Source organism: Mesocricetus auratus, unplaced genomic scaffold, assembly GCF_017639785.1.
Source record: "Mesocricetus auratus isolate SY011 unplaced genomic scaffold, BCM_Maur_2.0 Super-Scaffold_100676, whole genome shotgun sequence".
NCBI classification, from domain to species: domain Eukaryota; kingdom Metazoa; phylum Chordata; class Mammalia; order Rodentia; family Cricetidae; genus Mesocricetus; species Mesocricetus auratus.
In genome coordinates this window covers 55372973-55386685 of record NW_024429266.1, presented here as the reverse complement: position 1 = coordinate 55386685, position 13713 = coordinate 55372973, and the positions used below count along the sequence as shown (strand labels likewise).

General features: G+C 50.8%; 1 protein-coding gene across 2 annotated transcripts; it reads left to right on the top strand.

Annotated features, from left to right (window-relative positions):
- The first annotated feature begins 759 nt into the window (after positions 1-759).
- Chit1 (chitinase 1) lies at positions 760-13328 on the top strand. 2 transcript variants are annotated; one of them, XM_021229132.2, is made up of 11 exons: positions 760-898; positions 2076-2105; positions 4617-4818; positions 5473-5529; positions 6635-6800; positions 6997-7121; positions 8204-8327; positions 10000-10185; positions 10971-11078; positions 11979-11984; positions 13006-13328. In XM_021229132.2, the coding sequence occupies exons 1-11, from the start codon at positions 844-846 to the stop codon at positions 13216-13218; spliced, it is 1272 nt and encodes a 423-aa protein (XP_021084791.1). In that variant the 5' UTR covers positions 760-843; the 3' UTR covers positions 13219-13328. The 2 variants fall into 2 exon arrangements, with proteins under 2 accessions (XP_021084791.1, XP_005073428.2); XM_005073371.4 differs by lacking the exon at positions 11979-11984 and adding an exon at positions 12238-12364 and having other exon boundaries at positions 762-898; positions 12892-13328.
- Positions 13329-13713: the final 385 nt, after the last annotated feature.

Sequence of the window (13713 nt, the reverse complement as noted above, 5' to 3'; positions counted from 1 at the left end):
AGGTGGGAGAGGCTATTGCTTTGAAGCAGGGAGCCTGGTCTCAGCAGGATATGTTCCAAGGATGCAAGTCTGCAGCTGGGGGAGTCTGGACTGCAGGCCAGGTGGCAGAAGTGTGGGAGAGCCTGGACTGCAGGCCATGGGATAGTTCAAGTCACCAGAGCTAGAAGATGGAAGTCCTCTAGAGCCTCCAGAGAAGTCGCAGCCCCACCACACATTCATGCCACTGCTCACTCCAGAGCCAGGAGACAATAAGTCCCTGCTGTTTTAAGAGCCGCGGGAGTTAGCACGGTACAGGTCTTGACGATTGATGAATTCTTAACTGTTATTTATCATTATGGATATTCCCTCAGTCATGGGTAAAACAAATTAGCATCATGTAGAGAGTTTAAAAGAAAAACGCACGAAATAGCTTCTTACAGATGGAGGAACCTAAGTTCAAGAGAAGGCTGTGGAAGATGGGGAACCCGCTCTAGACCTTGGCCTGCGAGCCCCTTGTCTTCTCCTGGGAGGCGCGAGGCTTGGAGCTGCACATGGTGTCTGTCAACTCACACAAAACAGAGTCACGCTCGGCCAGCAGGAAGCCTGTGTACCCTTCCCATTTCTTCTCTCTGCCTCCTGATTTGACAGTAGCGAACGAGTATCCACTTTTCACCCCTTGATCGCTCCAGAAAAGCAGGAATTGTGAAAGATCAGTGTGTCATGTTTTCTCAATCCAGGCCACCGGGCATCATTTCCCACCCACAGCCATGTCTCTCCTCCCTCGGCACCCATTTCAACACTCGGGGCTGTGTGGCGGCAAGTCAGTCGGGTAAGAGCAGAGTCAGATCTGTGGAGCTGGTGTGCATGGAGCTGACATCTGTCAGAGCCAGCATCATGGTGCCGCTCGTGGCCTGGGCAGGTGCGTAGTTTTGGACAGGGAGAGAGGTTTGGGCCTCCAGAACCGTGGGTGGGAGAGGATTGCATGGCCTTTGACTCCCTCATACTGTGCAAGGAAGCAAAAGGGCTCTGGAGATCTTTGGTTCATTCCGCCTGTCCCTGCCTCCTAGCTTGAGGACCCTTTTTAGCCCAAGAGTGCTTGTGTTGCAAGGGGAGAGTTCTTCCACAGGCCCTTCCCTGGAAATGCAGCCGGCGAGGCCCAGTACTATGTGTCTTTTCCAAGAAGCAGCACCCAAAGGGGACCTTCCCCAGCACTGTATTGCTTGTCCTCCGAGAAAGCAACCTGAGGCCAAGGACACCAGGTGTTCTTACAACATAAAATGTTATTTTATATGTGTGTAGTATGTATTTATAATTTATTTTATTGTGTGTGTGTGCCTGCATGAGTTTATGTGTACCACATGATCCAGGTGCCCACAGTGGCCAGAAGAGGACATCAAATCCCTTGAATGGGATTATAGGTAGTTGTGAGCCACCTGATATGGGTGCTGGGAGTTGAACTCAGGTCCTCTGCAAGAGCAGTGAGTGCCCTTAACCACCAGTCTCTTGCAAATTTCATGCAGATTTTATTTTAGATTAAAAGGAAAATCCTAGGTCATCAGAAAGGTGGAAGCAAATTCTTTGAAAGATTCTGCCAGCCCTAGGCTGCTAATAACAGTCTTAGCCTCTTGTGGCAAAGGCAGGATCATGAATCTTTGGGACCAGGTGCCAAGGCCGTCAGAGGATGGGGTCTCCTGCCCAGCCCTTGCAGGTGGGCTCTCCCTAGCGCTGGGATGAGTTTTCCTCTCGTCCCACAGAGGCACGTTTTCTCTGCCTACCTCACTCGTCTGCTGTTTTCCCACAACCCTCCTAAGTCCACAGCAGCCTCCACCGAGACTCTAGAGCATCCTCATAGCCATGGAAACTTGCATCAGCTTCCGGGATGAAGCCTGGGTTGAAACAGGTCCCTGGCTGTCCAGTCTAGGTGAAGAGATGATCAGTTTCCTCCTGGTCTCCTCTGGAAGGAGAAAGCTTGATTCGTATGAAACCAGCTTTACTTGGCCACCTGGCCCAACTCTGCCTCTGCCAGTGCGAGAGGCCTGGGGCTATGGCCGTGACAATGGCATCCTGACCTCTGCTTCTTCTCTTGGATTTATCAGGTATGATGACTCTGTTGATGGCCCCTTGTGGTAAGTGACATCTGATTGTTGTCAGTACTCACTCCTTCAGCCCATCCCTGTTTCTGCTATATTCCCCCATCCCAGCCACTGTGCGCGCACGCGTGCGCGTGCACGCACGCACACACACATGCATGCACGCACACACACAGGGCTCTTGCCAGACCGGGAGAACTGACTTCAAAGCTCAGCTTCCTGCAGTTGTCCTTCACACACACACACACACACACACACACATGCACGCACGCACGCACTCACGCACGCACGCACTCACGCACGCACACATGCATGCACGCACACACACAGGGCTCTTGCCAGACCGGGAGAACTGACTTCAAAGCTCAGCCTCCTGCAGTTGTTCTTCAGCAACTGCACACTTTCTAGCATGTATCATAGTTCCCATAGTTCTTGGCTCAAGTTTTTTTATCCTACAGACTCTGAGGCCAGAGGTAAGGGAAGGCAAGTCCAGCCCTGTGGTCCCAGCCCTGTAGCTCAGCGAGGACATTTGTGCTTGCATTTGCTGATGGGTGTGGAGCCGAAGAGAGTCAGAAGGGGCTCCCTTGTCAAACAGAAAGATCTAAGAGATCTCCCAGGCATTTCAGCAACTCAGACTCCCAGATCCCTTTCCATTCCACCTACTCGCTGGGCATCAGCAGTACAGGGATGCTGGCCTCTCAGGCTCTTATTCTGAAGATGCCAGGCATGCTAGGCTTAGCACTGGGTTTTCATCTCCCCTCTGGGTCCCACACGAGGGGTCAGGCAGGAGCCCATAAAAGTAATGTGTATGGGGAGGAAGTGAGGCTAGAGATTTCTCTGAAAGCTGAATGAAGCCCCAGCTGCTTCCAGACTGCATCAGTGTAGCACAGTAAGAAGACTGTGTGGATGAGGAATTAATGTCTGTAAGCTGCCTGAACAGAGCTCACCCTGTGTCAGCACTCACCCACAAGCTAAGAGCTCTGGAGTTATCCTATGAGACACACTGTGTGGGCGGATGTCTCCACTTCAAGAGGAGGAAGCTGGATTATATAAGCAGTGGGCGGCATGCTAGAGGGCCAGCTTTCACCTAACCATCATACTGACTCTGTGCTATAAAAGGTATTCGTAGCATTTGATGTGCAGAGGTGAGTTGAGGCTCTACACGAGCCTCCTGATTCCTTCCTGTGTGGTCCTGGAGGTGTCTTTTCTAGCCTGGTCTCCTCTTTCTTCACTTTGCGATGAGGAATTCCACAATCCTTGTACACACACCCCTTCTAAAAGCTCCATTTCTGGATTTTTTTCTGTCGGAGCCACTGACTACACAAAGGTTCTCTTTCAGAGTTGACCACATGCTCAGGGTTGGGATCCTCACGAACTGAATTTTCACTTACAGTCGCCTTATACCCCTGTCCCTCCTTCACCTTCTTGCTGACACTGAACACACACACACACACACACACACGAGAGAGAGAGAGAGAGAGAGAGAGAGAGAGAGAGAGAGAGAGAGAGAGAGAGAGAGAGAGAGAGAGAGAGAGAGATGGGAGGTTGTAAAGAGATCCTGTTGAGACAAAAGGAAGTCCCAGGGCTTAGACACCAAGCTCACCACTCCACCAAGTCTCCGGCATCAAATATTGCCTTGTATATTCCAGACTATATAGGAAGAGGCCCCAGAGAGTCCAGTTGCACTAGGACCATTGGAGATGGACCCAGAGTTTGTTTTGACTGTTGCAGGGATGGAGACTGCAATTCTTGCTCTCTGATGCCCTGGTCCTGGCTCTTGGCTGCCCTCCAACATTAGCCCACTGGGCACAGAGCCACCCCTGCAGCTGTTCACAAGTTATAAGGACACCAGACACAAGCTACCTTTCCTGCATAGTACAGGCTCTTTAGAGAACCTTAGCCATGACATTGATAAATGTAGGCGCTCTCTCTACGAGGAATAACAAATAAATGCAAACTGCTTTAATGGAAGATTAAAGAAACATGAGCCAAGGCCTGTAACTGGAACAGCCCCTCTCTGCTATTTCACACATTTGCATTTTAATTGGCATTGTGAAGTATTCCCAGCTGTGCTCTGAAGGTTCCACCTCTCTTCCTTTGGCAAAAGAACATGTCATGTTAACTCCCTTTGGGCCTTGTGATGGAGCCGCCTGGGGCTGCCTGGGGTTTCAGGCCCTGGAGAAGATAAGGAAGCCTGCCAGCAGGCTCTGACCCAAGGGACCTGGATTCAGCGCCTTGGTTATCAAGGGGTCAGGAGACCAGGATCCATGCTGACTGAGAAGGCTCCTAAGCTCACAAACCTTGGTTTGCACATGATGACATGAGCTTGGTAATGAGGGTTCTGCTACTGATGGGTGCCCTGTGGCCCCCATGGCTAACCTATGTGAACGCTTTCCTAACTGGGAGGTGCTTGCCCAAGCGAAAGCAAGCTGCATTGTTTTCTAGCAGTCAGCCTTCAGCCTAGGGGCATTGTCTACCTGGGGCAGAGACCAGCAGTTCCCAGAAGCTCTTCTGACAGACATTCTCCCCACCCCTTGCACTGGTCAGGCTCTGCTGCAAAACTGGTCTGCTACTTCACCAACTGGGCCCAGTACCGACCAGGGTCAGCTCGATTCTTACCCAAGGATGTAGACCCCAACCTGTGTACCCATCTCATCTACGCATTTGCTGGAATGGACAATTACCAGCTCAGCTCTGTAGAGAGGAATGACAAACTCTTCTACCAGGAGCTGACCGGCCTAAAGAAAATGTGAGCCAAAGGGTCAGGGGTGGGGGGTGATGGGTGGACAGATTACCCTCCCCCATCTAGAAACCTTCCCATCATTGTACCAACCGGCACCCCTCCCCCTCCCCGCTTACCTGTGCTTATATAGAAGAGATCGGGGTAGGTGAGAGAATTGTAAAGGGTTCTTCTGGTTTAAATCTAAATAAGATCAGGATTTTGGAACTGGTTCCAACTCTGAGGAATTTTCTTCTTCTTGGGCATGCTCTAAAATGTGTCCATCTTGAGCTACCTTACAGAGCCCCTCCAAGGACCCTGGTCGCTTACTCCCTGAGTTCTGAGGGCATGTGCACCTGTGTGGTGCTGCTCCAATTAGATGCAGGGTCCTCTGTGTCACACACGTCCTTTCCCTCCCAGTCTGCCTCTCTCAGGGACTCAGCACAGGCCGGGTGCACGGGGCTCGATGCGTACACAGGGCTCGATTCGTGCTCAGGCCCTGTGCACTCAGCACAGGCCAGGTGCACGGGGCTCGATTCGTGCTCAGGCCCTGTGCACTCAGCACAGGCCGTGTGCACAGGGCTCGATGCGCGCTCAGGCCCGTTCCCGCTGCTCCTCCCACCTAAGCTCCTGTCAGTCTATGAGCTGGTGAGACACAACCTTGTGCATCTCTCGTCTTTTCAGGAATCCCAAGCTGAAGACTTTATTGTCCATCGGGGGCTGGAGCTTTGGTACCCAGAAGTGAGTGGACATGGACAAGTGGGTGGCAGAGCCTCTGGATGGGAATGTGGCACACTGGCAGACAGAGCCCTCCTCAGGGAAAGCAGGCCGGGCCAAAGCATGACAAGGGGCAGGGTTCAGGACCAGGGGCCTTCTCCCCACTGATTTGAGGCCCTCATCAGGATGGGATTGCAGCGGTGCAGGCTTGGTTCCAGGTTGCCACAGGTCCAGTGTTACCAGAAGACCAGAGTCTAAAACAGCAGAGAGCTCTGACCACTGCAGTCTCAGTCCCCTCCTCCTTGAAGTGGGGCAAGAGGGGACCAGGGATCCCAGAAGCACACAGTGCGTTCTGAGTGCTATCTTGTCAGTGAGGTTGAGCTTGGCTGCCAAATTATTGTCCACATCTGTAACATTTTTTTATTTATGAAATTAATGAGGCTAGAAATCTCCTTAAAATCTAGAATATATAGTTCCCAAAGCTTTATATAGCTAAAAAATGTTTTTTTTCTGGGCAATGAGACCTTTTGAGGATCTAATGTTATGACTCAGCTTCTCAAAATAACATTTATTTTTTATTAACATTGTTAGGGTTTTTAGGTTGTTAGGTTGGTATTCCCAGAGACATGCACCTAAGAATTAACATTATTAATTTAAAAGTTAATAAAAATAGAATTAAGAAAAAATAGAATCAAGAGGGAAGATGGGGGAAAGATGTCCCTGGGACCAGTTCAGAATTCAGAAGATCTCTGGAAGTTACAAAGGTTAGTCCCAGAACACAGTCCTTCACTCAACCTGCCAGGGAGCTCACCCAGGGGGTCTCCAGGTTCCCAGCTCCTTGTTGGTGTCACTGCTTGTTCCCCTAACTGCTCCAAAGGAGTCTGTACCTTTTTCCCAATCTCATGCAGAGTAGGGGGTGGGGTAGTTCTGATTAATAGTGAGACAGTTCAGGGGACTGCAAAGGGATTGGGGCAGCCCTGGTGACATTGACTTTAGGGGTTAGAAAGCACTTTTATTGTTCCTTTCCTTAACCAGGCCCCAAACCTGTCAGCAAATATCCCAGCAGCCCCTAGGCAGCCGTCTTAGAGCCTGTCCTGGTGCCTTGCCTCTCCCTCCCATCATTTCGCAGGTTCACAGATATGGTGGCCACAGCCAGCAACAGACGGACCTTTGTCAACTCAGCCATAGTGTTCCTGCGCACTCATGGTTTTGATGGCCTTGACCTTGACTGGGAGTTCCCAGGAAGCCGTGGGAGCCCAGCAGGAGACAAAGAGAGATTCACAGCCTTGCTACAAGTAAGGCTGGGTGGAACAAGAGTCACCCAATCTGCCAAGTGACTCAGGGTGGTGTCCCTACAGTGTCTGAGTGCTGCTGTATCCACAGAGCCAGAAGCTTTAGACTCCTGAGTGTGAACCCCCATAGGTGTGTGTGGGGGGGGTGATAAGGCCCTGCTAGCTCCTGCCTCTGCTCCACTCTGCATTCTTCCCGCAGGACTTGGCCACTGCCTTCCAGCAGGAAGCCCAGACCTCAGGGAAGGAACGACTCCTTCTGACTGCGGCTGTACCCGCTGGACAAAACCACGTGAATGCTGGCTATGAGGTGGACAAGATTGCTCTGTGAGTCTTAGGCGGTCTACTTAGACCTCGTGTCCTCCAAGGCTGGGGAGGCCCAGAGTAGTTGAACTTCCTGGAAATGGAGCAGATCTTTGCCTCCGAGACATGACTTTCAGTCAAGCGGTGGTGGCGCACACCTCTAATCCCAGCACTGGGGAGGCAGAGGCAGGCAGATCTCTGAGTTTGAGGCCAGCCTGGTCTACAGAGTGAGTTCCAGGATAGCCAGGGCTACACAGAGAAACCCTGTCTTGAAAAACAAACAAACAAACAAACAAACAGACAACAACAACAACAACAAAAATATGTGGCTTTTAGATGCTGCCAGGTGTCTGGGAAGTCCATTTTCTGTATCTACTACTCCATTATTACAGATCTTTTTTACAGGTGTGTGGGGGGGTGTTTGTTCTTTTCTCCATTAGGAACTCACTGTTAAAGAAAGAACACCTTTAGGGCAGGGAGGGAGAGCAAAGCCTGTAAGCATCTCCAAGACTATGGGAGGTGACACGTTAGCCCCACGGTGTGATATATGCAGCTGCAGCCCCTGTGACACTTGGGAGCTGGTGTGGTAGTGTATGCCTTTATTCCCAGCACTGGGGAGGTAGAGGCAGATGGGTCCCTGTGAGTTTGAAACATCCTGCTCTACACAGTGAGTTCCAAGCCAGCTACACAGAGGGGTGTGTGTGTGTGTGTGTGTGTGTGTGTGTGTGTGTGTGTGTTGTTAGAAATGTAGCCTGCTGACTAAGAACCTACATTTTAGTGATATTCTCAGGAGACTTATGTAATACAAAGCTTGGGATGCACTAAGCTAGATTGCTTCCAAAATGGCAAAATCAAACCAGCTTTCTTGCACAGAACAGGAAGCACCTGAGGGTGCTGAAGGGACAGTAAGTAGGGGGAGGCCACCAAAGACGATGGCCGACCCCACCATCTAAGGGTACAGGATGGAGAATGTCATGAACAGAGCCAGGAGTGACGCTCCTGTCCCTACACTGCCTCCACACCCACACTCTAAGGGGAGCAGGGAGAGAGGCCTCCCCCGAGTCCTCATCTCCCACCCATGTTCCCACCTCCTACACCTCCTTCAGGAGCTTGGATTTCATCAACCTTATGGCCTATGACTTCCATGGCTCCTGGGAAAAGACCACAGGACACAACAGCCCCCTCTACAAAAGACAAGAAGAGCGTGGGGCAGCCACAGGGTTCAACGTGGTAAGTGGTCAGTGGGTGGATGGGTCCTCTGTCCAGCAGGGTCTGCTCAGTGGCCTCACTTGAACCCCAAGCCTCCAGTGGAAAAGAAAACCAAGTGAGACACCAAGGGTCCAGGGTTTCACTGTTGTCTTTGCTTGTCACTGTTCTGTCCGATCTCCTGAGGGCACAGCCTCACTTCTCTGCAGCATCTTAGATAACAGAACAAGTCACTTTAATGACATCAGACACACAGGGGACCAAGGGGGAAGCCTCCTTGGAACTTGACTCTCCAGCCAACATGGCTCCCATGTGTTTTACATCCTCATCCCTTGTCCAAGGTTGATAACAACGAGACTGTCACTCGGGGAGGAACTCCCCAGTCTCAGAAAACGGCAGGCTGATCTTAGACTGCAGCTGTGTTCTCCTGCCCAACTCTTTCTCCTGAGAAGTCTGGACACTTTCCACAAGCCCAGTCTACACCTACAAGTCAAGAATAACCAGGTCATTTCTCTTTCCTAAGACAACCACCATAGTGCCCCTTAAATTAGAATGCCTTTTGCTTTTGGTGTCCTGTATCTCTGTTGGCTGGAGTGGGATGTTCTTACCTTCCCAACTCTTTCACAAAGTTCACATTGTGGGCTGGACGTCACATCATGCCTCACTGCTCACCTCCTCTGGGAGGAAGCTAAGTAGCTCAGCCAAGTGAGAGACCAAAGACAGGAAGTCAACTGACGCCTGGGGATGAAGCCCCACAGCTTGGTATTGTCTGGGCTGGGAAAGAATTCCTTTCCCTTTGACCTCAGGTCTTCTCCTTGCTGCACTGTGCATCTGGGGATTGCTTCCAACCAAAAGAGTCTCCTGTCCAAACAAACATAGATTAAAAAGTGCCATTCAGGTTGGCGGCGGGATCTGAGTTTTTCTCTCAGAAAGCTGGAGTTCCATCACAGGTAAATCCTTCAGATCAACAAAAAGGAATCAATGCTATGAAACGGTCCTTTACCTAAGAGGCCTAGACTCACCTTGAGGAAAATGAGCCATAGTCTAGGCCTGAAGGATCAGTCTTCATCTTTCAATACTTATTCAATATAATGAGATCAAATGTCTCTTCCAACCGTAGGCCTAGGATTACACGCCAAGTAGCATATAATTGTGGAAAGGTCTTGTTCAAAGGTGGGTGGTTAGACCCTGGACATACAGATCCAATCCCTGATCTTGTTCTCAGGTGACTCTTATGACCATAATAGCCAACAGAGAAAATGCTCACAACTTCCCATGTCATATCTGCTAGGCTCATGGACACATTAAGCCCTTGAATTCAAAAGGTTATTTGTATTAGTTTTATTCTAAACACTTTGCTGAGCGAGGCAGGAATTTCTGTCTGCATCCTTCAGTGATGTATTCTAAGCTTCTAGGACAGAGCGTGGCACACAATGGACTGTTGGTGACTATGTGATTGGTAGATGGTTGCCTGGCTCCAAAACCCCGAATCTGGCTATTGGACCTTGCAACTTCTCTCATAGGGTTTAAGAGTCTAAGGTGGAATTGAAAGAAGATGGGTGTGACTAGGATGCTCATGAAGAGCCTTGGGTCCAGCAGAGGAGATCCCCCTCTGCCCCCCTGCTCTCTGGAACCCCATCTCAGGCAAGCAGAACTGAGGTACAGACAGATTAACCAGGTCCTCCTTCTCCACCAGGATGCTGCTGTGCAGCTCTGGCTGCAGAAGGGGATGCCTGCTAGCAAACTGGTCCTTGGCATGCCCACCTATGGACGTTCCTTCACCTTGGCCTCCTCATCAGATAACAGAGTTGGAGCCCCAGCCACAGGGCCTGGTGCTCCAGGCCCCTATACTAGGATAGGAGGGATGCTGGCTTACTTCGAGGTAAGAAGGCATTTAGCTATCCTAAGTGTGGTGGAGAGCCAGGAGCTCCAGAAGGTGAGAGGACTCCTGCAGTTGCTGAGTCGGGGTGGTAAGCATGGAGAATTCTGGCCAAGGGAACTCCATTCTATCCTGGCCATCTTGTATATATCCTTAAGTCTAAAGCCACAATTCTGGGCTACTCCACAGAACCTACTGTGTTCTCTAGGCTTCCTCAGATGGGAACTTGTCAATCTCTGGTCTCCTCTTGGCATGAGAGGACAGGTACTGTTAATCCCAAAGATTCGAGGAGAAAGACCACTGACCCAAATAATCATGGCCAAATTAATTAAAGCAAGCTTTTTTAATTTGTGTGCACAGGCTGCCTCCCCCAAGGCAGGGTTCAAAAAGGTCAGCATTAGACCTGGGGACGATAAGGTTTTTATAGCTCAGGAGTAGGGAGGTTTCCAAGTGGGGGAGTTGTCAGGTGGGGTTACAGGAGCAGAACTTAAGCATAACAAGTTAGTCATAATGACCTTCTGAAACGAAGACGTGCTTGCAAGGTGGTCATAACAACCACTTTGGAACAAAGGCATGGTTGTTGTTTCCTGGAATCAGCAGTGCAGAACCATTTGTGTTAAGTTTGCAGGTGGGGAAAAGCCCAATCCTTCAGAAGCAGAAATATAATCATAAACAAGAATGAGCCTCGTTTGTCTTAAAAGATGCGTTTAAGCCTGAGGTGGAGACAGGTTTGTTTTTCAGTACCTACCAGTGCTCCCTTCCTCCCTCACACAGCTCTGTCCCTGCAGGTCTGCTCCTGGCAGGGAGAACACAGAATCAAGGACCAGAAAGTGCCCTACGTCTTCCAAGGCAATCAGTGGGTGGGGTTTGATGACACTGAAAGCTTCAGAGCTAAGGTGAGGCCAGCCCTACTGGGAGGGGGTGCCCCGCCTCTGACAGATCTAAGGCCTGTCAATAACATCAGCACTAAGATCTTCACGGATGAGTGCGCTTGTAAATGCCCCAACATTTCATGTGACCGTATTTTGAACATTTATCACCTATTGATGAAGAAGAGGCACAATCCGGGGCTGAGGATAAAGCTCAGTGGTCTTAGAGCTCTTGTCTGGCATGTATAAGGCCTAGGGTTCAATCTCTAACATAGAGAAACGGTCTGCACACTAAGAGAGAGAGGGAGGGAGGGAGGGGAGGGAGGGAGGGGAGGGATGGAACTATATATATATATATATATATATATATATAGAGAGAGAGAGAGAGAGAGAGAGAGAGAGGGAGGGAGGAAGGGAGGGAGGGATATATATATCAGAGAGAGAGAGAGATTCCTCTACATGAGTAGTCCTCTCGACAAGATTTGTATTTCACCAAAATACAAATTCTATAGGCACACAGAAAGGAGAAATACGTGGTGGGACATGTGATTTTATCCAGTCTGTTGGCCAGATTTGGTGCATATTCATGTGTTGTTGACTTCATCCTGCCCAGTATGGGTTACTTTATGTGTTTCCTGGGCCCTGTTCCCAGAAGAGATCCTTCAGATCCTGAAGAGACGGCATTTGTCTGTCTGCAGGCCTCATGGGACAGACAGTGGCGGGGCTTTCAGAAATGCCAGTGAAGTACCCTGTGGGAATCTAGAAAGAGTAGATGCAGTCCTAGGAGATGGGAGGAAGGCATGTGGGGGAAGTGTGCTTGAGGCAGGCCCTAAAGCCCAGAGCGTAGTCACACAGGGAGGAAACTGTAGGCAGACAGGGAGGGATGGCCACTGAGAACAGGCAGGGCCCATGAAGGAGTGAGGCCAGGCAGAGGTCCGCACCACCGTTCCCATCAGCCCACAGACACACACCACAGACAAGCACCATGGAGCCCTGAGTGTCTCCGAGGGAGTGCACAGCCACAGTATATGCCCTGTAAACCCTGAGGGTGACTAAGAAATGAAGATGTGAGGACAAAGCTTGCTTCAGAACTTTCAGGAAGCTGAGACCTGGTTCCCTCTGGTAACCGAGGCTGTAACAACCAGTGGGTAATACTTTAATACCTCATCTGTTCCCTGCCCCACAGGTCAGCTACCTGAAACAGAAGGGGCTCAGAGGGGCCATGGTCTGGGCCCTGGACTTGGATGACTTCACTGGTTCCTTCTGCAAGCAGGGCCGGTACCCTCTCATCCGGACGCTTCAGCGGGAGCTGAGTGAGTAAGGGGGCAGAGGCTGAACTCAGAGTGGGGTGCATACCTCCCCTCTCATAAGTCCTTTTGAGGAAACAACTGTTGCCCAATACCGTGATTTCTCAAATTGCATGCACCCCGGGAGCCAAGGAAACTGTTGAAACTATGCGCTTTCAGGCCCCTTTCCTGTTTCTTGCTGGCAATACCTGCCGGGGTGTGGCAACAGGGATTCCCTCCAAAGGTCTTGGCCTGAGGATAGCTGATTGCTCCTATCAAGAAGAAAGCCAGCCCTCACCCTGTTGTGTGGGGCCCCCTAAGTGCCCCTCACCAGTATATGGCTAGGTGTCACAGCCGGCATGTGGTCACCAGCTGCCTACTACTGCATACATAGCCCAGGTTGTCTTCCAGGCAACGCCACTGTGGTTGTGACCGCCGTCTGGATGTGGTGTGTGGGGAGCTGGGCGTTTGCCTCCTGTGGCCGCTGCTGTGTGTTGGCCTGTGGTTTGGAATCTGTTGAGCCAGTATTGGTTGAATCTTTCTTGTCTTTCTAGGTCTTCCATCCGTGCCTCCAAGAAGCTCAGAAGAGGAAGTACCTGGACAACATCAGCCTCCTGAGCCAGAGCAGGAACCCAGCCCAGGGTTGGATACCTTCTGCCAGGGAAAAGCTGATGGGCTCTACTCCAACCCTGGAGAAAAATCCAGTTTCTACAGCTGTGCAGGGGGGCAACTGTTCCAGCAGAGCTGTCCCCTTGACTTGGTGTTTAGTGACTCTTGCAAGTGCTGTACCTGGGGTTGAGTCCCTGGAACCCCATCTACCCAAGTCTGAGGCCAGGCCTGGCATCCCCAAGCAGCCCGCCTCTGCACTCCCTGGGGGCTGAGTCTTCTCTGTTCTTTCAATGGCCTTGCCTCTGTTCAGCTTCTTGACTTCTGCTGTCTCTCCTGGGCTGCCCCTTTACCTGCAAAATAAATTTTTAGTTTTCACCCCTGATGTAGTAACTCAGAGCACGCTGTTAACTCAGAAACTTCCCTAGGGGACAAAAAGGAGAGGTGACATTCAGAAAGCAAAGGTCGGAGCCAGGAGGTACATGTAGGGTGTGCCAGACCCCAAGAAAGTCTCACCTCACTGAGAGCATCTGCCAGAAGGCGTCTGCCAGCACATGGGTGACCGCATACAGGGCATGGGCAGGCTCTGCACATCCCCTGGTCATTGGTTCAGAAGCCTGTAGGGAAAGATGTTTAACCTCTGCTAGACAGTTATTTCCCCAATGGACACGTGATGGCAGCAGAGAAGAGTTTTTCCCAGTTTACCTCTCTGTCACTACTAGTGAAGTCACCAGTCTTTGGTGGACTGAGTCACCCAGGCACCTGGCTGG

Excerpts from the sequence above, each read along its gene's own strand:
- Chit1 (XM_005073371.4), top strand. The coding sequence starts at position 844 with ATGGAGCTGACATCTGTCAGAGCCAGCATCATGGTGCCGCTCGTGGCC. Across the intron at positions 6,801-6,996 it reads GATTCACAGCCTTGCTACAA|GACTTGGCCACTGCCTTCCA; the intron begins GTAAGGCTGGGT and ends TTCTTCCCGCAG. Across the intron at positions 8,328-9,999 it reads CAGCCACAGGGTTCAACGTG|GATGCTGCTGTGCAGCTCTG; the intron begins GTAAGTGGTCAG and ends CTTCTCCACCAG.